Source organism: Tursiops truncatus, chromosome 10 (assembly GCF_011762595.2).
Source record: "Tursiops truncatus isolate mTurTru1 chromosome 10, mTurTru1.mat.Y, whole genome shotgun sequence".
NCBI classification, from domain to species: Eukaryota; Metazoa; Chordata; class Mammalia; order Artiodactyla; family Delphinidae; genus Tursiops; species Tursiops truncatus.
The window spans coordinates 38,625,912-38,650,893 of record NC_047043.1 but is presented as its reverse complement, the minus strand read 5'-3'; the positions used below and the strand labels follow the sequence as shown (position 1 = coordinate 38,650,893).

Genomic DNA, 24,982 nt, shown 5'->3' with positions numbered 1-24,982 from the left:
ATTTCTCTGCTGCCAGTTCCTTCAATACTCTTTGTTCCCCCTCTACACCCCTCTGCCACCAGCTTTTGTTTTTAGATGTCGTCCTATGGAAGCTTGTGTTCTTGCTGCCTTTTCCTCTCTGGAGGTTAACGTTTGCTTCTTAATGAGACCTAGATTCATTTTCCTTGGGGAAACCTACTACCTTTTCTTTCTGGGACACCAAGCACCAATGCCTCTCTTGCTTTGCTATACCTTGGTCTTGAAGTGACTTCAACCCCTCTCCACTCCCAATATGAAAGAGCTGAAAGGAGCAGTGACAGCGTAAAGATTGCTTTTGCCACCACAGGAAATAAATTGCTCACTGGTTTGTTAGTCACTAGTTCTGGAAGTTCTTTGCTAAAACAATTATTGTTTTGTTTGGTTGTTTCTTCCAAGTGTTACTATAAAGACCTTGCAGTTTTGTTTTGTTTTTAAAAATATTTATTTATTTATTTGGTTGCACTGGGTCTTAGTTGCGGCATGCAGGATCTTCGTTGTGGCGTGCGGGATCTTTTTCAGTTGCAGCATGCAAACTCTTAGTTGTGGCATGCATGTGGGATCTAGTTCCCTGACCAGGGAATGAACCCGGGCCCCCTGCATTGGGAGCGGGGAGTCTTAACCACTGCGCCACCAGAGAAGTCCCTGTTTTGTTGTTTTTAATCCTTTCAGAAATCTTTATTAAAAATACATTATTGAGGGCTTCCCTGGTGGCGCAGTGGTTGAGAGTCCGCCTGCCGATGCAGGGGACACGGGTTCGTGCCCCAGTCCGGGAAGATCCCACATGCCGCAGGGCGGCTGGGCCCGTGAGCCATGGCCGCTGAGCCTGTGTGTCCAGAGCCCGTACTCTCAGATGGGAGAGGCCACAACAGTGAGAGGCCCGCGTACCGCAAAAAAAAACCCAAAAAACAAACAAACAAACAAAAATACATTATTGAGAGTTTCGTCCTTTTGCTTGATAAGGGCGTATAGCACTGTCCTCTTCATTTAACAGGGTCCTGCAATCAGAGGTGAATGACTAGCCTTCCCTGAAGCCCGCATGTATTTATTAAGCTAAGTGAATCCACTTGGTGGATTTTAGGGAAGTTTTGGATGAGATATTTTTATTTTATTTATTTATTTTAAAATAAATTTATTTATTTATTTATGGCTGTGTTGGGTCTTCGTTTCTGTGCGCAGGCTTTCTCTAGTTGCGGCGAGCGGGGGCTACTCTTCATCACGGTGCGCAGGCTGCTCATTGTCGTGGCTTCTCTTGTTGTGGAGCACAGGCTCTAGACACGCAGGCTCAGTAGTTGTGGCTCACAGGCTTAGTTGCTCCGCGGCATGTGGGATCTTCCCAGACCAGGGCTCAAACCCGTGTCCCTTGCATTGGCAGGCAGATTCTTAACCACTGCGCCACCAGGGAAGCACTGGATAAGATATTTTTAGATAGAGGGATAAATCCCAGCCAACCATACCCAGGTGTGGCAGATGACTCTGTGAAGGGGCAAGGAACACAAAGAGTTCTTGTGAGTTTGATTCTTCTCCTTGGATTTGGGAAGAAAGGGGAAGGGAGAACTAGGTGTTATGGAAAGGGTGCTAAGATTCTCTGGAGTTGTCCTGTCCAATATGGCAGCCACTAGCCACATATGACTGTTGGGCACTTGAAAAATTGGCTGATCCAAATTGAGATGGAGTGCAAGTGTAACATACACCTGGGATTTCGAAGATACAGTACAAAAAACGAGTGTAGAATACCTTAATAATTATTTTCATATTGATTACATGTTGAAATGATAGTATTTGGAGTATATTGGTTTAAATAATGTGTAATATTAAAATTAAATTCACTTTTTTAAAAAAACTTTTTTAATGTAGCTACTAGAAAATTTTAAATTACTTATATGGCTTATGTTACATTTCTATTGGATAGCATTGCCCTAGAACTCTCTGTCCAAATGGTAGCCAGTAGCCACATGTGACTATTTAAATTAAAATCAAAATTAAATAAAATTAAAAATCCAGTTCCTCATTTATACCAACAACATTTCAAGTACTCGTTATAATCTATGGACCATAGAAGATGTCCATCATCACAGAAAGTTCTTTTAGATAATGCTGCTCTAGGGACTCCTTGAAGGCTACATCTGTCTGCTTTTTCATTAAGGGACACTATAGCCTTGGTATTGGAGGTGAAGTTATTGAAAACTTGGTGGGTAACTGGGGACGGCTTGGCTTGCAGTGGGGCAGCACTGTCTCTTAAAATCAAACTGGAGCAGCTCACCCTTCAGGCTTCTGGGAGGAGGAGGGTGGTTGATGGGGAAAAGAGGGTCATCTGCCTCTTTTTAGTTATCTCTCTCAGGATAAGGGCTGTGAGCCAAAGCTTTCTTCATCTCTCTTCAGGCTGGGCTATCCTCTCCCACCATCTCACTGGAGAATTTTAGTCATTTATGTACACTATTTACCATTTATGTGTCATATATGATTATGTGTTTATAATTAAATATGTTGATAATGGGTAATTATATTTGATTTCTATTCTAAACCTTATTTTAATATGTTCAGTCGTGTAGTTTGTTGTTCTTTTAGTTCCAAATAAATCCAATAGAGGGAGCATGGCTGTGAAACCCTCTCCCTCCAGTAGCCTAGGTCATGCACGTTCAACTGGGATGATATCTCCCCACAGCAGGTAAAAATCCACTCTTTTATTTTAAACAGATACATATTTATTGAGATATCATTCATATACCGTACAATTTACCCATTTAGAATATACAACTCAGTGTTTTTTTGGGGTTTTTTTGGCGGTACGCGGGCTTCTCACTGCTGTGGCCTCTCCCGTTGCGGAGCACAGGCTCCGGACGCACAGGCTCAGCGGCCATGGCTCACAGGCCCAGCCGCTCCGCGGCATGTGGGATCCTCCCGGACCGGGGCACAAACCCATGTCCCCTGCATCGGCAGGCGGACTCTCAACCACTGCGCCACCAGGGAAGCCCCTACACCTCAGTGTTTTAAAGTATAGTCATAGGGTTATGTGATCATTACTACAATCTAATTTTAGAAACTTTCTGTCATCCGTAAAAGAAACTCTGTACCCATTAGATGACAGTCCCCATTTTGCAGCTCTAAGCAACCACTGATCTTTCTGTCTTGATGTTTGCCTATTCTGGACGTTGAAAATTGGTTCTTTGGTGAGGGGTGGGGGTGAAAAAAAAACTTAGATATAACAGTGCTTAACCTTATTGACAGAATTTTATTTCTTAGTATTTAATTTCTCTTATTGAGTTTTCTTGGGTATCATATGAGCAACACTGATGTTGAGTTCATGGAAGATCAGGGCTATAAACTATGGCAAACAGATGGCTGTGATTAGAGGACTTTATCTATTGCTTGATCTCAAAGTCAGATGGTGAGAGGTGGCCTGTACATAGCTAGCAGCTGTCATTGGCTGCCTCATCAGTGTTGTTTATATTTAATCCTTAGTACTTTTGTGATTTGAACTTTGAGAATTAAATAAAAATAGTTTATATTTTATTATTTAATTCTACAAATTGTTCAACAAATCAATAATTTAATTAAATGTTGAAAAGGAAAAATATTGACACTATCTGAATATCTAGCACCTAGTTAAGCTAAAGTTATTTTCTCATGTTAAGCAAAAGTTAAAAGCTAACAAAATAATAATTTTAAGAAATTAATTTAAAAACTTTATTTTATCAAAAATAATTTTGAATAATTAAAATTGGATTATGTCACTATTATGTATTTATATAAATTACTAAATTACATATGTGATTCTATACATTATAATTTATATAAGAAATAAATTACATTAAAAGTTACTCAACAGGGCTTCCTTGGTGGTGCAGTGGTTAAGAATCCGCCTGCCAATGCAGGGGACATGGGTTCAGGCCCTGGTCCAGGAAGATCCCCCATGCTGCGGAGCAACTAAACCCGTGCTCCACAACTACTGAGCCTGCGCTCTAGAGCCTGTGAGCCACAACTACTGAAGCCTGCGTGCCAGAACTACTGAAGCTCATTCGCCTAGAGCCCGTGCTCTGCACCAAGAGAAGCCACCGCAATAAGAAGCCCACACACCACATTGAAGAGTAGCCCCCACTCGCCGCAATTAAAGAAAGCCTGCGCACAGCAACAAAGACCCAATGCAGCCAAAAATAAATAAATAAATAATATATATATAAAAGTTACTCAGCAGATATAGTTATAAACGTAAGTTAAATATTAATAGCTTTAAAATTTTAAATTTAACTTTTCACACTTTATTTTTTAACCTTTTAAAAAAATTTTTTGGCTGCTTTCGGTCTTCGTTGCTATGTGGTGGTCTTTCTCTAGCTGCAGCAAGCGGGGGGCTACTCTTCATTGCGGTGCTTGGGCTTCTCATTGCAGTGGCTTCTCGTTGTGGAGCATGGGCTTTAGGTGTGCGAGCTTCAGTAGTTGCAACACGCGGGCTCAGTAGTTGCGGCACATGGGCCCTAGACTGCACGGGCTTCAGTAGTTGTGGCGCATGGGCTCAGTAGTTGTGACGCCTGGGCTCTAGGGTATGCGGGCTTCAGTAGTTGTGGTGTGTGGGCTCTAGAGTGCAAGCTCAGTAGTTGTGGCACACAGGCTTAGTTGCCACATGGCATGTGGGATCTTCCCGGACCAGGGCTCGAACCCATGTCCCCTGCATTGGCAGGTGGATTCGTAATTACTGTGCCACCAGGGAAGTCCCTTAACTTTTAACTTAAAAGAATTATTTAGTCTTTCTTAACCTGACATTGAATAAAAGGAATAAGCTTTATTCTTATTCTTTTTATGTATAAAGCACAGGTAGACATATAGTACATAAGGTATACAGTATATCTGTGGTATTAAATTTCATGGAGAAGGGACAATTAGGAAAAAAATAGCTAAACAGGCTCCTATGAGGTGGTAATTATGACAAAAAGGTTGAACAACAGGAACACAGGTGTAGGTGTATCTCCTAATAGGATGGTGATTAGTCCAGAACCTTGGTGTGGTGATATCTAGAGTGGATGGAAATGACCCTCCTGGTTGTAGATGTACCAGCTTACAGCTAGAAGGTCCCATGGTATTTCCCTTCACCTGGAAATAGGATGGAAGGGATAGGAGGGAAGTGCAGAACAGGGTAGGTTAGACAACACACATATGTAGAAGAAATAGTCCTTGTTCTTACAGTTCTTAGAGTCTAGTTGGAGAGATAAGACAGAAACATGGAAAGTTCATTCATTTAGTAAGAATTAAATGTAAATTCAAGATAAACAATAGAATATTTGACTTATTGCAAAAAAATTCAGTTTATCTACACTATTCTGTATGTTTATAATGTCCTTGTTAGTGCAGTGTTTTTAGTGTTCCATGGTACTTCATATGTACAGTGTGTAATGACAGTCTTATATATCACAGCTTTAGCTAAGATATGAAAGGAAGTAATATGGGTCCTGCTTTTTGGGGAGTTTGGCTTATGCCTCTCCAGGTGTTGTGCTGCGGGGCAGCAATACTAGTATTGCCAGGTTTGGGGGAACCAATCAAGGTTGTCAAGTGTGCCTGTGGGAGACCTAGGACTGGAATTCCAGAATCCTGAGTTTTGCAGTTTCTTTTGTCTTTCCAGAAATCTGACAGCCATTTACAGAGACAGTGGAATATGCTTTAAAAAAAAAAATCTTTTAGAGCATGTCCATTGCAATTCAAAAGAGGAGGGCCTCAGCCTTGCAAATCACCTGACATCATGGCCTTTCGGCTACACTTATGTATCAGCCAGGCTTTGGAGCTGACCCTTAGGAGGACTTTTAAGTGCTTCAAGTGGTGTTTAGGCCTCTGTTTCTTCTGCTGCTGTTCACCTTTATTTTTCTTTGTAGGTGTCTCTGCAAACAGACTCATGGGTGGTGCAATGCAGCTTACCTTTCGCAAGATGGCATTTGACTATTACCCCTTCCACTGGGCAGGTAGGAGAATTCTGAATGGGTGCAGTTTTAGCGTGGCCTAGGTATTGAGGCCATATGCCTGGGTTCATCCCTGACTGCCCAGCAGAAGGGTGCCAGGGATTGCAGCACATGCTCAGAGAGGTGTTGGCAATAGTCCTTTTCAAGAGGACATCTTCTGGAAACTTGCAGGGTCCACTGTTGATGCGAAGCAGTAGGAGGGGAGGCAGTGTCTGAGATGTTGCTTTTGATTCTGTGCTCTACCCCTTACTTGCACTAGTTTTAGAGCCTCTCCAGTGGTCCATGGTCAAAGATGGCAAAAGTCAGCAGCTGGCCTTTAGGGAACCCTAGGGAAAAATCACATATAGAATCCAGAAGAACTTGAGTGCTCTCACTAGATAATTTTTACTTATCCCAGAGAATTTTGGATTGGCGGTGAGGGATCAGATTCTGAATTATGGAAAACTATACCAATGGAAAAGAAAATTTGTAACATTGGGTCATGATCTTAGACTAAAATCTTTTTGCTTTATCGCACAGGCGATAGCTGCAAACATTGGGTACGTCACTGTGAGGCCATGGACACCCGAGGCCAGTGGGCCCAGAAGCTGGTGATGGAATTTCAGAGTAAAATGGAGAAGTGGCACGAGGAGACAGGTCTGAAACCACCCTGGCACCTGGGGGTAGACTCTCCCTTCCGGAGGAAAGCAGGTGGGTTATGAGGAGCTGGAGGACTCCTGTTGCTTTGCCTCTTGACATTTACCTTTGAGTATCAGTGGCAATAAAGCACTGGACTGGCTAATTATCCCAACTTACTCCCAGCTGATTATTCCAACTTTATCCCACGGAGAGACATCTGTGACTTTTTTCTTTACGGAGTCCTGTTTGTCTCCAGGGATAGCTGCAGTGTGGAAGAGAGGTTGTTAGCTTCTCTATTTAATAGGCCGTTGCCTTGGTCTGAAGGAGAGAATAGTTTTTGAGTTCCGTCCTGGAGCTTGCCAGTGTTAAACTCTTTCCTACATATAGCATTAATGATCTTAGGGTTTTTACTTTCCGAATTCTATTAATGATGATAGTTGAGTGTATCTGATTCTTTTTCCCACCTCCTTATTTTTATTTAGATTCTCTCTCCAGTCCTCAAAAGAACCCCCTTGAGAGAAGCCCCTCTCAGGGCCGACAGGCTGTCTTTCGGCCTCCAGCATGGAATCGCCTACGCTCTAGCTGCTTGGTAATACGGGTGGATGACTTGGACGTCCACCAGGTAAGGAGCCCATGACACAGGGAAACAGGGCTGGAAAGGGGTGGAGCAGTTCATTTGGAATGCAACAAATGTGATCAAGGTTGTAGAATTCGGAGGCTGCTTCCCTCCCTTCCAGGTGGATTTGACACTTTGGTCTGTTTCTTTCTGAGTGTGACTGCTGAGATCAGGACTTGGGATTCCCCACTTTCCTCTGAATACCCCACTACAAACCTTTCACTGAAAAAACGAACTCGTAGATAGTGTTAGTCAGGTGTGAGAATGCCTGGAATCTGCGTGAAGAGCACTCTGCTCCCTGTGACAGACTTTGGAAGAGTTGTAGAGGCTTTATCCTCCTATCTCAGAGGAAATTGAGGAAATTCTATTCTGGGTGCTGTATAGATGCTAACAGCAACTCGTGATTGCATAGGTTTCTACAGCTGGACAGCCAAGTAAGAAGCCATCGGCACTCCTTTCCTGCAGTCGGAAACTTCACAACCTCCCCACTCAGGTCTCTGCCATTCATATTGAGTTCACAGAGTATTACTTCCCCGATAATCAGGAGCTGCCAGGTAAGCATCTGCTCTGGTCAGTCCTTACTGTCTTGCTCTTGCTCTTCGCATTTGTCCGCCTCGGGGGCTCTCTGCTTATATTCTGTTTGTCATTTGGAGTTTTAAGTGTTTGAGTTAGTTTAGCACACCTTTGTTGAAAACTCTTCCCTGTGTAAATATATACCTTTGATAATAAAATGAATATTAGCTGATAAGTGAGAGTCGAGCTGCTACTTCATTCATGGTTTCTTTTTTTCTCTGCTTTCCAGTTCCCTGTCCCAATCTTTACATTCAGTTAAATGGTCTGACATTTACTATGGATCCTGTCAGCTTGCTCTGGGGAAACCTCTTCTGCCTGGATTTATACCGCAGCTTGGAGCAGTTCAAAGCTATCTACAAACTGGAAGATTCAAGCCAGAAAGATGAACACTTGGACATCCGACTGGATGCCTTCTGGTTGAAGGTAGGGTAGAGAGTGGGATTTTTGTTCCCTGTTGGCAGCCACAGCTGCACTTCTACCATGGCTATAATCCAAGGTTCTGCTCTGTCCATTTGATAGAAGTAAGGAAAGCAGTTTTACAGCCCAAATGGTCTTTCACGTGTGTATTAATGGTGGGTTGCAGAGTTGCTCAGCTGGCCATTCTGAATTGGGTTTCATTTTCTCTCTGAAGGTGAGCTTCCCGCTGGAGAAGAGAGAGCGGGCTGGGCTGCACCGTCCCCAGGCCCTTGTCTTCTCTGCATCAGGCGTGACTGCCACCAATACACGTCACGCCCCACATTGTAGCTGTCCAGACCTTCAGAGTCTCTTCCGGGGTTTTGCTGCTGCTGAGTTCTTTCATTCCAATTATGTTCAGTTTCCCAAGGTGCCAGGCGGCTTTAGCCTTCTGCACATGCTGTTTTTGCATCACGCCTTCCAGGTGGATTCCCGATTCCCTCAATCTAGTGCCCTCCCTCCCCAGAGGCTTAAGGCTTCCCAGGATCTCTGGTCCATCCACTTCACCCAGATCTCCTTGGACTTTGAGGGAACAGAGAACTTCAAAGGCCATTCCTTGAATTTTGTGGCCCCCTTCCCCTTGTCGATTTGGGCCTGCCTACCCCTCCGCTGGCAGCAAGCCCAGGCACGAAAGCTCCTTATGGCCACAGAAGGGAGGCTGAAAGCATCCGCCAGCTTTGGCAGTCCTGTCCATTCTGAGGCCCTTGCCCCTGACACTGTGTCCCATCAGAGGTCAAAGACTGAGCATGATTTGAAAAGCCTATCAGGCCTTACAGAAGTCATGGAAATTCTGAAAGAAGGCAGCAGTAGTGTGGATAACAAAGGGCCTCTGACAGAGCTGGAGGACGCGGCAGATGTACATGTGCTCATACACTCGCCTGAGCATGTCCGAGTGAGGCTTGACCACTACCAGTACTTGGCTCTCCTCCGCCTGAAGGAGGTGCTCCAGGGTCTTCAGGAGCAGCTTACTAAGGATACCGAGGCCATGACTGGGTCTCCTCTGCAGGACCAGACAGCTTGCATTGGCGTCCTCTTCCCCAGTGCTGAGGTGGCTCTGCTCATGCATCCTGTCCCTGGCGCTGTCGAAGCTGACTCTGAGGGTTCAGATACTACGAGCCTTGTAGATTCAGAGCTGTCTCCTTCAGAGGATAGGGAGCTGAAGTCTGATGCCTCCTCAGAACAGGGCCCAGCAAGCCCCAGGAAGGTTCTGGAGGACACTGACGTTGAAAATCTGGATGCATCCCAGGATAGGCCACTGCCTCTCCATAGCAATGGAGAAGTGCAGGACTCAGATTCTCTTGCACAGCAGGAGGCAGGGAAGGGCCATGAGGCAGTTGATTCCTTACAGGACAAGGGACTGAGCAGCGCCCAGGCACCTAGCTCACCAGCTGAGTTGAAGCCCCCAGGGGGCAAGGATACTGCTGTGAATGGACAGGGCGAGCTCATCCCCTTGAAGAACATTGAGGGAGAATTATCAAGTGCTATTCACATGACCAAGGATGCCACAAAGGAGGCTCTACATGCCACCATGGACCTCACCAAGGAAGCTATGTCTCTGACTAAGGATGCCTTCAGTCTGGGCAGAGACCGAATGACCTCCACCATGCACAAGATGCTGTCTCTGCCCCCAGCCAAGTGAGTGGTTCTCTGCCTCCTTCATTCACCTCCTCTCTCCCTCCTAGCTCTGGCCATTGGGCTCAGGCCTCCTGCCATGTGCACTTGTAGATTGGGAAGCACCGCGTGGTCCAGGAGCGTACATGGAATGGCCTAGTTAATGTGGCAAAGCCTTTAGTTTTCAGAGCTGCCTGTAGAGCAGCGGAAGAACTTTCAGGCTACTTAGAGGATATAGGCATACCAGTCAGAGGGACTTTACTTTCGGGACTACACCTAATTCTGTGATAGGGGAAGAACCAGAAATTGCAATAAAATAACAAAATCCCATGGATTTTCTCATGCCTCCATATATCTTAGCCTGGTCTTGGGCAGTTTTCAAGTCAACATTTATTGCTTCTTAGCATCAAGCTATCTCCTCTTTCACTGATTCACTGTTATTGATACAGCTATGCTGTATCAGAATAATAATACCTGGCATCTGTATGATATTTTATTCTTTTCAGTGGGCTCTCATATAGTATTTTATTTGATGTAATCCCCACAGCAGCTCGGGGAGGTCGCTGCAGATGTTTGTATCCCCAGTTTATAACTGAGGAAATGGAAGCTTCAGAGAGGATGAGCCCATGGATCCTGTATCTTATAACTAGACAAGCTGGGGCTTTGAACTTGCTCTTTCTGGTACACCTTATCAATATCTGTCAGAGTAATAGAGAAGGAAGAATTTCACTCATCCGTTCAACAAGTATTTTTTGAGCCCTTACTGTGTGCCAGGCTCTGTGTTAGATGCCGGGGCTACAGTGGGGAGTAAGCAGAAAACACAGAAATGCACAGTCAGAAGAGTGGGAAGGTATAGATTTTTCCATGGGTGCCTGTGGTTTTAGGAAAGATAATGAAAACTATGGGAAATCTTTGCTGGGACACTTAGTGGTTTGGGGACCATGGTTTGAAGATCAGTGGCTTTAGAACTTTTGTCTAAGTGGATTTTCTTAAGTGTGTCTCAAAGCAATGCCTGCGGGTATACTAGTACCTGCTAGGCCTAGATAGCCTAGGAGGAAAGAGGAGGAAAGCTTAAAGGATTAATTATGTAATAATACTAGGCAACATTTATTGAGTACTTTCTATGTGTCAGGCCTTGTCCTAAATATTAACAATATTAATGCATTGAATTATTGTAAGAACCCTATAAGGCAGGTCCTAATATCACTCCACATTTTACAGGTGAGAAAACTGAGGCTCAGAGAGGTAAGAAACTTGCTCAAGATCACACAGCTTGTGAGTGGTGGGGTGAGGATTGAAAGCCTGGACTCCCAATCACCTAATGTGCTGCCTTTTCTAATTAGAGAAAAGTAAGGGAGATGGGAAAAGAGGAGAGGTAAAAAGGAGAAAAGGAAGGTGTGTGATACAAACTCTGTTTGAAACACCAACAGTGACTTCCTAACTGCCCAGGCCAGTGGCCTTTTCTCAGTCATCTTTTTCCAGGACGACTCTGTGCAGTCAGCCTTGCTGGTCAGTTCATTCTGGACCAGCCTTGCTGGTCAGTTCCTCGCACTTCTTGGAAGGAGTCTTTTCTTTTCCCTTGGCTGCTCTCTTCTTCCTTTTTTCCTGTAAATTGAACTGTTCCACAGCACTAGGCTGTCCATATTCTGATCGCTTTTGTCATAATTTTTATTTTTTAAATTATAAAAATGATTTGTGTTCATTTCATTGACAGTGTGGAAAAATAAAAGAATAAGAAGAAAATGTTAAGAGTCACTTGTAATGACACTATCCAGAGATAGCCATTATTTACATTGCATCTGTTTGCTTCCAATTTTTCTATACATATTTGTGTATCCATGAGAATGCTTACATGTGCCTACTCATATAAAATACCCAAATATTATTTTATAATATTTGTGTATTTATATTATTTCTATATAATATAGAAATTTTCCAGTTTTATTCTCTTTATGATTTATTGTGAATAGTTCCCCATTCATGAGGTATTTGAACATATAATTTTTAATTGCTCTATTATATTCTTGCAGATGGGTGTATCATAAGTTATTCATCCAGTCCACTCTCTGGGGGGCATCATTTAGTCTGTTTCCAATTTTTTCTCAGGTAAAACCAAGGCTGTGTTAAACGTCCCTATTTTTGTGAACATTACTCCTTATGCATATCTAAACCTTTAGAATAAAACCCAGAAGTGGAATTATTGGGTCAAACACTACAAACATTTTAAGGTTCTTGATGTATTTGCCAAACTTTCAGAAGGTTTATATCACTCAAATGCATTTTTGAATACATTTGACCCTTGATCAATGTGGTGATTAGGAGCACTGAATCTCTTTGCAGTTGAAAATCTGCATGTAACCTATAGTTGGCCTTACCTATAAGAGGTTCCTGCATATAAGTGGTTCCAACGCATCCACAGATTCAACCATCTGTGGATTGTGCAGTACTATAGTATTTACTCTTGAAAAAAATTTGCATATAAATGGACCTGTGCAGTTCAAACCCGTGTTGTTCAAGGATCAGCTGTACTTTCGCTCTAAGTTATTTTGTCCATCTCCTCACGTCTGCGAGAGCCCTTATTTTCAGTCCTAACTTCCCTCCCCTCCCCTGCTCTTGCTTTAAAACTATCTACTGCCCATAGCTCCACATTGATCTCCCAGGGGTGCCTTGAACCTCACATATATAAAAGAATAAATTCCTTATCCCTCCCTCCCCCGGCCAGTTCTCTTTTTCTTTCTTTTTTTGGTGGCATCATTCCTTTGCTCATTCAAGCTCTGCCTCTTCCAGGCATTTGTCAGGTTCTGACCATACTTTTAAACTTAAGCATGCTTCAGAATCATCTGGAGGCTTGTTAAAACACAGAGTGCTGAGCCCTGTCCCCAGAGTTCCTCGTCCAGTAGGTCTGAGACAGAGCCTGAGAAGCTGCATTTCTAATGAGTTCCCCTTTAGATGATAATGTTCGTCTGAGGATGACGCTGGGAGCACAGCTCTAGGGAGTCTCACATCTGTTTCTCCTGTCTGCTCCCACATGTGGACTATTTTAGTGAACTATTAGTTGATTTCCTCATTGAATATCTTTCCCTCGCTAGCATATTTGGAAAAGGCAGGTCAAACTTCCTTTTTTTAAAATTAATTAATTAATTAATTTGTTTATTTATTTTTGACTGCATTGGGTCTTTGTTGCTGCGTGCGGGCTTTCTCTAGTTGTGGTGAGCGGGGGCTACTCTTCGTTGTAGTGCGTGGGCTTCTCGTTGCGGTGGCTTCTCTTGTTGCAGAGCTCAGGCTCTAGGCGTGCGGGCTTCAGTAGTTGTGGCACGCAGGCTCAGTAGTTGTGGTTCGCGGGCTCTAGAGCGCAGGCTCAGTAGTTGTGGGACACGAGCTTAGTTGCTCCGCGGCATGTGGGATCTTCCCAGATCGGGGCTCGAATCCATGTCCCCTGCATTTGCAGGCAGATTCTCGACCACTGCGCCACCAGGGAAGTCCCAGGTCAAACTTCTTAAACCACAGGTATGATCTTGTTATTTCCCTTTTCTAAAGCCTTCTGGCTTTTTCTTTATTCTCCCTGAATTGAGTTTGAACTTCTTAGTGTGGTGTAATCAGTTATTACGATATATCCATATGGCACTTTACAGTTTTTTAAAATAGACTATTTTCTAGAGCAGTTTTAGCTTCACAGCAATATTGAGTAGACAGTACAGAGATTTCCTGTATGCCTCCTGCACTTCACAGTTTTCAGAGCACTTTCATGCGTTATCTTTTGTCCAGGGTTTTCTATAATCTGGCTGCCACTCATGTGGTAAAGTGAAAAAAGCACTTAGCAAGAAGTTAGGAGACTTTGGTTCTTCTTAATTCTACCTTTAACTGGGACTGAGTCAGTTTCTTCACCTATAAATAAAATCAGAGGTGGGCACATAAGGTCTTTAAAGGTTTCTTCAAAGAAACCTTTCTAACTTTATCTTCTATTGCTCTCCCCCGACAAAACTTACGCTCCAGCTGAGCTGAGCTCTTTACTAGTCTCCAAAGGTACATTTCGTTTTCTGGCTCCATGCCTTTGCTCATGCTGTTTCTTCCCCATGGAAGGCCCTCTTCATCATCTCTTTCACAGTCCTTCAAGGACCACCTCAAACATAATCTCTTTCCACAGAGCCGTTCTCTTCATCCTTTCCCCTCTTTGGTATTGCCTAGCCTTTGGCTTGTATCCCTGTCCCTCTTACGGTGTGTGTGACTTACTACCATATAAGGTTATTTGTGTATAAGTCTCCTCTCTCCTGATAGAATGTACATTCTTTGAGGACAGGGGATGTCTTATTCATCACTCCCCACCACTGCCCGGTGCCTTGTATGCAGAGGTTATTCAGTAAGTACTTGAGGAATGAACATGGGTTTCAGGTACCATTCACAAGCACCAGGGCTGTAGGTAGTTGGTCTCTTCTGTACATGGGATGACCTGAATAACCTTGACATTTGATATGGGAGAACTGCCTATGCAGTTTGAAATGCTGGAATATGGGGATTCAGAAAGGCCAGCAGTTGAAAAGTGGTCTTGTAGCGGGTAATAATTGACATCAAAGTTTATGTATACAATAACGCTCTGGGCTGAAAAGGATGGGTATTGCAAGGGAATGGAACAACATACCTCCTAAGCCACATTTGTGGGTTTTGTTTTTGTTTTTTAAACAGGGAGCCCATGGCCAAGATAGATGAGGGGGTGGCAGCCCCTGTAGGTGGAGGAGCTGCCCGACTCCGATTTTTCTCCATGAAGAGGACAGTATCTCAGCAGTCATTTGATGGTGTCTCATTGGATAACAGTGGCCCTGAAGACCGGATTTCAGTGGACAGTGATGGCAGTGAGAGCTTTGTGATGCTCTTGGAGTCTGGTAAGTGGAAGCAGAGCCGGGCAGAGTTGTAGAGCCCCAAGAGTGTTCTTTCTGATGCCTGTATTCAGACCAGCAGGATGCAAAAGGAGCTGAGATTTGATAATGTAGACATTTTCTTAATCAGAAAACCAAAAGAAGAGAAATTTTAGTGGATTTGTGGCTCTGACTTTATCCCCACATCGTCTAGGTTATTGATTAGTACTTGACATTTATCACAGAACAACACTCAAAGAAGAGAGCGCTAGTCTTACAGCCATGTAGCTGTGGCGGTAAGACTAATTCTGTGGCTGTATCAATGGTGTGTGTGTTTGTTGTCTGCTTTTTGCCTAAACTATGTATTTTATTGTTGGAAAATAACTAGGAGCTTTTTGTCTATGATAAAACAAGTAACCTTTAGGCATTAGATTAATCACCACTAGGAGTTAACACTAGTTCTTTCAGCTTATTGAAATGAAAACTTTTAAAATCGCACCTTAAGAGTATCTAAATGAAAATAAAAAGAGAATGTACTGTTTCTTAAGCTGGATGGTATATATCCATGTTTGTTTTGTTATTATTATTAATTTCTTATGGGAAAATCCAAATATTTAAAAATAGACAGAATCAGGGCTTTCCTGGTGGCGCAGTGGTTGAGAGTCCGCCTGCCGAAGCAGGGGACACGGGTTCGTGCCCCGGTCCGGGAAGATCCCACATGCCGCGGAGCGGCTGGGCCCTTGAGCCATGGCCGCTGAGCCTGCGCGTCTGGAGCCCGTGCTCTGCAACGAGAGAGGCCACAACAGTGAGAGGCCCGTGTACCTCAAAAAAAAAAAAAAAGATTCAAATAGCGAACCTTCATATACCCATTACCTAGCTTCAGATATTAAGAACTCATGGCCATTCTTGTTTTATATATTCTTCTGCCCACTTCCCTTCCTCCCATATTATTTTGGAGCAAATCCGAAACATAACATATCCATAAATATTTTCATTTTGCATCTCTAGAAAATACAAATTTTTTAAATATTAAAATATTTTTAAAATTATGGTAAAATACACATAACATAAAATTTACCATCTTAACTATTTTAAACTATAATTTAGTAGCATTAATTACCTTCAAATCATTGCACAACCGTCACCACTATCCATCTCCAGAGCTCTTTCATCTTGCAAAACTCTATACCCATTAAACAATAACTCCTCATTCCCTCTTCCACCAGCCCCTGGCAACCATTCTACTCTCTGTCTCTATGAATTTGACCATCTGGGTACCTCACATAAATGGAACCATACGTGACTGGCTTGTTTCATTTCACATAAAATGTCCTTAAGGTTCATTTACGTTGTATGTAGCATGTGTCAGAATTTCCTTCCTTTTTAAGACCATTATTTGTTGTATGTTTATACCACATTTTGTTTAACCATTTATCCGTCCATAGACACTTAGTTTGCTTCCATTTACAGACTTTTTTTAAGGTGACCAAATACCATTGTCTTTTTAAAAATTAACAATAATTCCCTAAATTCATTAAATATCTAGTTAGTCTTCAAATTTCCAGTTGTCTCATGAGTGTCATAAATGTTTTATTTTTACAGTTGTCACTGTTTTTAGAGATTGGATTTGAATAGAATTTTTTGACTCTCAAATTCTTTTGTTATCTTTCTTATGCAGAGTCTGGTCGAGAATCTCTTCCGCCAGGATCTCTTCCCAATGTCTTAGACAGTGCTGGTGTTCAAGGGAGCCCTGTTGCAGATAGTTATGGCCAGGGGTCACCAGAGGCCAAGAGTTCAGCCTCACCCAGTGGGGAAGACCTTCATCTTCACCTGGTCAGCTGTTCTATTTTCTTCTCTGCAGAGGGTAGGCTCTAAGCTGGAAGCTTGGGACTCAGCTAAGGGAGTCTCCTTTTACAGGTCTCAGTTCTGGTCCTGAAGGTGAATGAGGTGTCCTTGGGGATTGAGGTACGTGGTGAGGACCTGACTGTGGCCCTGCAAGCAGAGGAGCTGACCCTCCAGCAGCTAGGCACCGTGGGACTCTGGCAGTTCCTGCATGGACAGTGCCCAGGTGAGGATGGTAGGATTGCAGGAGAGCTGGTGGGATTTTTCTGGGGCATCCATAGCTTGACTTGCTCCTGTCACTGTGCTCCAAGGGCAGCTACTTTAGTGCCAAGCCCTTGGCGCTTCTCTCCAGCAGCGATTAGGGGGAGGAAGAAGTCTAATGAAGTCTCCTTGCAAGGAGCCTCCCAGAGCTCTTTCTGGGGTTTTGTACTCAGTAGGCTAGTCTGCGTCCTCACCTCCCAGGTGCTCCTTATGCTTATACATGAGGACTGTGTCCACTTCTTTGTGAGGCTGCTAACATCAAGCTATATCTGATCAGGGAACTTCTGATTCAGTCCTTTGATGTGAATTATCATTTATACTTTAAAAGATGACAGGAAAAATCTGGGCTTAAGCTACATGCTTTGTTTAAAATTTTTTTTTAAAATATTGAGTAGATACTAAAGAATACTTGTAAAATATATATAAGGTATAAAATAACAACAGTACAATGAACCCATGTACCCACTACCTAGTTTAGTAAATAGAACAGTACCATTAACTTTGAAGTCCCCGGGAGTCCCTCTCCAGAACCTTCCTCTTGCCTCTCACCTATCATAGGGAATCACTGTCCTGAATTTTGTATTTCTCATTCTCTTGTTTTACAATTCTTCTGCATGTGTTTGTATCAATGTATTATTTAGCTTTGCAGTTTTTCAAGTTTTTCTAAATGGAATCATAGTTTGTATTCTTTTGTGATTTCAAGTACCATGATATTCTTCAGATTCTTCTAGGTTGTTGAGTTAGCTCTAATTTATTCATTTTTACTACTATATAATATTCTATTGTAGAAATATACCACTTTTTGCTTTTTTAAAAACTGCTTATGCGTACTATGAAATTCACTCCTTGTAAGTATACAATTTGATAAATATTAGTAAGCTTACAGGGTTCTACAACCATCACCATCACCCCCAAAATATCTCTTGTACCCATTACTCTAGTTACTATTCTTCAGTCTGTTCTGAACAGACATTTGGGTTGTTTCCAGTTTTTTTGCTATTTCAAATAGGGCTGTCTTGACATGCCCATCCTTGTACGTGTCTCCTGATATGTATGTTGGAGAGTTTCTCCAGGTTTATATTCCTGAGGAAATAATTGTTAGGTCATTAGGGTAGGTATAGCTTTAACCTTAGTAGATAATGCCAATTTGTTTTCCAGAATGGTTGTACCAATTTGCATTTATATAGGTATGTAAGTTGTTTCATAGCCTTGGCTACACCTGAGATTATTCTTTATGCAGTTTTGAGTAAATTAGCATAGATCCCGCTTGGCTTCCTCAGAGAGAGGTGAGAAGACCAAGACTTGGAGAAAGGAAGAGATGATCAAATTTAGCAGAGTTGAGGGTCCTCTGTTTGTTTGTTTGTTTTTGGCTGTGCTGTGTGGCTTGCGGGATCTTAGTTCCCTGACCGGGGATTGAACCTGGGCCACAGCAGTGAAAGCGCCAAGTCCTAACCACTGGACCGCCAGGGAATTCCCAATGGTCCTCTGTTTTAAGAGCTTTACCTTGGCCATCAGCCCAGTGCCTCTGATTCATAGCAAGACCAGCTTTTTATTGGTCCTTAACATCCCTTCTGTCATGAGAGGCATTAGAGCAAAGTAGCCAAGCCCACAGTCTTTGCAGTTAGGCTGCCCGCGTGCAAATTGTATCCTTGCTACTTACAAGTTGTGTTACTTTGGGCAAGTTACTCTCTGTGCCGTAGTTCTTTCATCTCTAAAATGGGAATGATAATAATACTTCTGGCCCAGGGTTGTTAGGAATATTAAATATATATAAAGTGCTTAGAGCAATCACTGGCTAGTAATTAATTAATATGTTTTCCTTCTGTCTTTCTTCTCAAAGGCAAAAGCTTTCAGGAAGCCTCAACTTTGAAGACTGGCCACATCAGGCCAGCTGTAGGCCTTCGCTTTGAGGTGGGGCCTGGTGCAGCTGTTCATTCCCCTCTGGCCACACAGAATGGCTTCCTACGTTTCTTGCTTCAGGGCTGTGACCTTGAGCTGCTCACTTCGGTGCTCAGTGGCCTGGGGCCCTTCTTGGAGGATGAGGAGATCCCACTGGTAGTTCCCATGCAGATTGAGCTCCTGAACTCCAGGATCACTCTAAAGGTGAGAGGAACTTTGGGGTTTTACCCTAGGCTTAGTCAGGCAAGGGATTCTGGCAGTGACAGCTGTTAACTTCTTCTCCTGTCCCTGTAAAATGTAATGAGGATCAAGTGAGGAAATGCATATTAGCATTCTTTGTCAGTGTTACAGTAGTACATAAAAATGTGTTGCTGGCAAAGAGTCCTGAGTTCAACTGAGGGGATCTTGTCTCTAGCCCTGACCCTTGGCATGCAGCATGACTGTGCAAGCCCATTAGGTTATCAGGTCCTCAGTCTCACCACCTCTAGAGTGGGAGAGACTCAATTATGCCTCTCACATCTCACAAGAATGTATGGATAAACATACATTTGACATAAAAGTGCTTCCAGCTCAATGGTGGAAGCATGGCTTGTTACCTAAGTTGCTCTGAGCTGGTTGGGGGCATCATGTGGTTTCTCTCTCTCCTATAGGACGATATCCCCCCCATCTATCCGACCTCTCCAGGCCCCATCCCCATCACTCTAGCCGTGGAGCACGTTGTGCTGAAGCGGAGTGACGACGGTGTGTTCCACATAGGCGGTGAGTTGGGCTTGTCAGCCTCCCGGCTTCTGTGCCTTTTTGCTCCTGTAAAGGAATAGGTGACAACTAGGAATAGTCTGCACGTTGCTGGCAGCTTGTCATTTAGAACCTTTACTTTTTTCCAGCTGCTGCTCAGGACAGACCATCAGCCGAAGTACTTAAAAGTGAGAAGAGGCAGCCCCCAAAAGAACAGGTGTTTCCTGTGCCCACAGGGGAGGCTTTTGGTCCACAGGTGAGGATATAACTGAACAGTACCTTTCCCATAAACCCTTAGGGGCTGTAATCACAGAAGCGGGTAAAACTCAGAGGGCTGAAAAGGTTGCTTGTGCTGGGTACAGCTGGGTGGTCTGGGTTCCTGTCACCTAGCAGCAGCTTCTAGAAATGCTGAACAGAGGATGTAAGTCAGGAGCTGGAGATGAATAGTTGCTGATGACATCTTCCACCTGTTGCTGTCCCTGCAACTGATGAACTCTGAAGAGGGGTTTAGGCTCTTAGGAAATATCTAGTTGGGTTTTCTTGATCATTGACCAAACTTGTGGGTTGTTCTGCTTGAATTCTTACTCCTCGTTCCCTTACTGGATGTTTCTGCAAGGTGTGTTACCTTATTTATTCACTGTGAATTACTAATTGTTCCTCAGGTACAAGAACTGCCTACCCTACAAAAGGAACTTATAGAAACTAAACAAGCATTGGCTCATGCCAACCAGGATAAAGAGAAACTTCTTCGGGAGATTAGGAAATATAACCCCCTCTTTGAGCTCTGACAGCAGTGGCTCAGCCATCTGTGCCAAGGAGAGAGGAGGAGATCACCAGCAATCGCACCACCTGCGACAGGCACCATCCAGGGTTGGACAAGTCAGCTAAGGATGCTCAACTCACTCCTCGTGGTGTCCTTTCTACTAGCAGTTCTGACTTGGATGGAAGACAGGGCAAAGTATTACCACGTTCCAGGAAGTTGGGGGCAGCTTTGTGTGTGGCTCAGGCATCACGTATTTCCTGTATAAAGCCTTTTGGCCCTCTGCACACTAGGTGGAATCTCCTCAACACTGTAGGGTCATTTCACCGTCTGGTTTCATAGCAGAGACATTTGCTTGCTCCACCTGTGTGAACAAGGCAGAGTACCCATCTCCTCAGTTGGTCACCCACAGAGCCATCAAAGATTCTATGTTCCAGAGCTTCCTGTAGTCGACCTGAGAAGTCCTTGGCCTGAGCTTCAGCCACGGTAGTAGAGTGGAACAGGAAATAGCCAGCAAGGCGGGAGCCTGGGGAGGCACAAGAATAAACGAGACATGGATTCTGCCTTGTTTGGAAAGGAAACCAAGCTCATGTCATCTTGGCTCATATTACAATCAGATTTTTCAGGGTTAAGCTTTCTTTCTGTGATGCTTTCATCGCTGTGATGCTGTGGTAGGAAGTAAACAACAGTAGCAGCTCACTTGTATCATCTTTCCCTTCTATAATGCAATTTGTTTGAAATTTAAGAAGAAACTATTCACCCTGAGCTAGGTTGAAGGCATGACATGGTGAGGATCTGTAGGGGAGCTTGGTTCTGCGCCGCTGTTGCTGGCTGTGTCCTGTCTCTCTTCCACAGCTGCACCTCACAGGTTATTTCCTGTCTCCCCAGGGTCCCTGGCGCATCTGCTTTCCCAGCACTATGACTTTCTACCAGCACTCTCATTAGCACTTGGTTGTTTGGGAGCGAAAAATGTGTTTTAAACTGTAACATTAACATCTCAGCCTGTTTCCTCTCACCCCCCTCTATCGCTGTGGCTTTTTAAAATCATGTTAGTTTGACTTAAGTAAAAGACAAAGCAAAACAAAACCCTTCAACCTAGCTAGGTTTTGCCCCTGCCTGATGAAAGAGCTATTTCCCCCTTTCTCTTTACTACCAAATTCTTTACCAACACTCCATCTTCATCCATACTGCTCTGTGATATACTTCAAGCTGTGTTGGACAGAAGTTCATCAGCTAACTCACCTTGAATTGGCAAGATGGCAAAATAGTGATTTAGTAGTGTCACTAAAGTCTTAGTCACACATGACCTACTGAAGGAAAGATAAAATGGTTTCCTTTATGGGAAATCATGCCTGACTTGTATATTCTAGTTTTTTGAGGATAAAAAGAAAAATGTGTTCAAGAAGGAACAAGATCTAATTTGCTCAGACTTTTACAGACTTTTTGTTGTGGTTCGTCACTAAGGTAATCTTAAAAACAACAATTACTATGAGATTATGGGAATGTTCTGTCATGCTTAGGAAACAACGTAGAGACTTAAAAATAAATACCTTTCTAGAGAGAATGTTAACAGGGTAATTTCCCTATGGGTTGATGCTTGGTTTAACCTTATCTAAGAATTTTATAAATAACCTGAAAGTGGGATATTACAGTGCAATCAAATGTCACTGCTTCCAGGCAGTGAAAGATAAATCAGAAGAAATTGAAAAAAAAGAAGTGAAATTGCAGAAGATTCACAGACTGGGCTGTGAATACTCAGGAAAGTGGCAGGTGAGGTTCTGTGTAAGTGTGAAGTAATGCACTTATGGGAGAATCAGCAACCAGCGAGGCAGTGAGCTCTGTTAGAACTCAGGAAAGAAACCTAAGCATTGCTGAGAGGGAGGAGGGGTCAGTGTGCTGCTGTGGCCAAAAGTCCGACTGCGTCATCAGGAAGGGCACGTGGAGCCAACACAGAAAACAGCACCTCATGCAAGGCCATGGTAATGTCTTAAATTATCTGTGCACTTCTAGTGACCTTATTTACAAAGTATATGGTGAAGAGGGTAAAGGTCCAGAGAACAGCAAAAATTATCAGGTGGTGGAGGTACTTCCACATGTGGACACATCTTTAAAATGTTGGCCCCAGTTCTGGAAAGATGAAAGCTGAGGGTAGTGTTAGATCAGATATTCAGTCAAGAGCAGGGACATGTTCTTCAGGTCCCAAAATACTAGCTCTAGGGCCGTACCTATTAGCCTTAGGTAAAAGAAAGCACTTCTCGTAGCAAATCAGAAACTTCTAGAGGTCATTGTTCAAGAAGTGGTGCTGGCAGAAACTGTATGGGTACAGAAGGTTTAAGAGGAATCCTTGCATGATGGTTTTCCAAGAGGAATTATGGAAAACTAGGGCTATTTGGTGATATACAACGGAGAGGGTAACTGCATCCCTTCACAGACTCCCCCTTAAGTGCCTCTTTCAAAGGCAGAACGATGAACAAAAAGAATCACTGCTCCTCTCAAGTATGGCATTTCTAATGTGTTTAAAGGGGGAGGAGGGAGAGCCAGTAGCCAGAAAATAGAATTATTCAACCTTAGGTTCACCTGAATTGGTATAAAATCACATTCTGATTCTCTTCCTTTCCCCTCCTTTTCTACCCACTGTGTCCCTCCATGCAGAGAATTGCTTGGTACACCCTCACTTTAAGCTTGTGCTTGGTGGGAGGCAATAGAAACAAATCTGGCAAGCACTGAGGCTCACCCCTTTAATGAGCAGAGCTCAGTCAGGTTTTCTGGGCTCTCTGGCGCTCCTGTCCATGTGACAAATGGAGCCCTAGAATTTGAATTTCCTTATGTGACAGCTTTGGGCATTGTGTCTTGAAGTTCTTGCCTCAGGAAATGTGGTTGGGGTCAATGTCCCATGGAATTTTAGTAAAAATCATCTTGTATAACTTCATACTCCTATTCATTGGGGGAAGAATGACTTTCATAATGAAGAAATGTGACCTTGTTGGTAGTCCTCAGGATAAATGTAAAGGAAAAAGGCAGAAGGAAAACATAGTAGTATCAGCTCCTTTGGACTGCTTACAATTTCTGCCTTGAAGCTCTAAGACTCTGTGAACAAGAAATAACAATACCTCAAGAAAATGTCTGGAGTGATAGCACCGCTCCCCCTCAAAAGGCTTCAGCCACCGCACATCACCATTTCAGCTGTGAAGCATTTACACCTATGTATCATCTGTGATTGTCTAGAGTTCCTGTTTACACAGATATACTAGAGATGAGCTTTAGTGCATATGGACTGGTTTAAATCTCTCTTAGCTGAGCTGCAGGGACGGTTATCCATCTCAAATTCTGTTTTCAACTCACTGGAATAATTAACCTAGTTTATTAGACTTAGGACAGAAGGAGTAGGTTCTATTCTCGTGATGGCTGCTTTTTGCTGTGTATTTAATCTGACCCTCATTTTGCCACAGGCCTCAACCTTCACGTACCCTTTTTCATGGTTCTGAAAGGAATGGTTCCTGTCTATGGAATATACAAGGGATAAGCCACCCCTCACATACCCCATAACATAAATGCTTCCATTTAACCCATTTACATCAGTTTCCCCATAGGCTAGTTCAGTGGGTGGTAGAAAGAAGAGATAGTTTGAACATAGTGATATGGGAAGTTTCCATTCCAAACCTTTAAACTAAGGGTTTGTGTTTTTTTTCTCTCCCCTAGTTAATACTTGCCTAAACTTGCAAAAACAGTTACAGTAATATCACAAAACTATGGAAACAACATTGCTACACAAGCTAGTAGGATGGTTATTTGAGAACTGCAAGAGCTGTGTCATTGCCTTGTGATTTACCATAGTAATTACTGTTTCAAGAGATTCTGGTGTGATGTCCTATCCTTTCAGGGACTATGGCCTTCCCCAGGATCTTCCCCCACCTTCTGCTAGAATAGGAATATTCCCACTCACCTCTGGGTAGGTATGGATAGTAGCTGTTGTTGAATGGGGATTATTTTCTCCCTCTCTTACAACAGATACAAGGAGAAACACTCTCAGATAACCTTAAACTGTGAGGCTTTGCTAAGTGGCTAGACTTGGGATGTGAACTTCCTTCATTATCTGTAAATTTCAGCCATATCCAGTATCTCAAATTGCAATAGGTATAGTTCTTATAACCACTTAAAAAGCTCCCTCTGAGAGTTAAGAGATCTGTTTTTGTTTCTCCCTTCAATATATTAGTTTTTGGTCAAGATTTAGCCTGAGTCTTACAGCGTTTCTTTGTGGAATACACTACTGAAGTGTCTTCTCCATTGGCTAACTACACGTTTAAAGCCATGAGTTTTAACGTAAGATACTAAAATCCATATTTGCCCAACTTTGTGTGTCCAAGCTGTTTCCCCCACTCAGGGTGCTAAACAGAATTGGAATCTTTACTAAGACATGCTCAGGAAAGCTTCAAAAGAGAACAGCTTCAAAACCCCTCTCCTTATGACACCAAATGATTGAGAGGAAAGAATTCTTGGAGATTGCCAATTATATTACAGTAGCCTTATTACTGCTAATCACTGTCAATAAAAGGTCACTCCATTCCCCTCTACGTGAGGAAAACAATGAGAATGTATCCAATGAACTGGAATATTGGTCAGTATTGGGAAATATTAATGTTGCAGTACCTAATCAAACCTTGAGTGTACTGGTTCTGTGAACCACTTGAAAAAAGCAAATTAAACTTATTAAACAGTATTGGTTCTGGTATATCTGTTTATAGCAATTGAAACATACGGGTTTTTACATTGTTTTTAAGTACTTTAAGTACTCTTTTATGAGATAAAA

General features: G+C 43.1%; 1 protein-coding gene across 3 annotated transcripts in view; it reads left to right on the top strand.

The window, feature by feature from the left end:
• BLTP3A (bridge-like lipid transfer protein family member 3A) overlaps positions 1-24,892 on the top strand; it is a 57,130-nt gene extending 32,238 nt beyond the window's left edge. For 2 of the 3 annotated variants that reach the window (XM_019949755.3, XM_033864387.2), the window contains 13 exons: positions 5,874-5,960; positions 6,477-6,647; positions 7,058-7,197; positions 7,604-7,745; positions 7,994-8,187; positions 8,396-9,852; positions 14,509-14,705; positions 16,357-16,511; positions 16,596-16,746; positions 18,622-18,884; positions 19,331-19,439; positions 19,565-19,671; positions 20,078-24,892. In XM_019949755.3, coding sequence (XP_019805314.2) covers positions 5,874-5,960; positions 6,477-6,647; positions 7,058-7,197; positions 7,604-7,745; positions 7,994-8,187; positions 8,396-9,852; positions 14,509-14,705; positions 16,357-16,511; positions 16,596-16,746; positions 18,622-18,884; positions 19,331-19,439; positions 19,565-19,671; positions 20,078-20,203 — 3,299 coding nt within the window. In that variant the 3' untranslated portion in view covers positions 20,204-24,892. The remainder of the gene's footprint in view (positions 1-5,873; positions 5,961-6,476; positions 6,648-7,057; positions 7,198-7,603; positions 7,746-7,993; positions 8,188-8,395; positions 9,853-14,508; positions 14,706-16,356; positions 16,512-16,595; positions 16,747-18,621; positions 18,885-19,330; positions 19,440-19,564; positions 19,672-20,077) is intronic. The other variant, XM_019949756.3, reaches the window with a different exon arrangement.
• Positions 24,893-24,982: the final 90 nt, after the last annotated feature.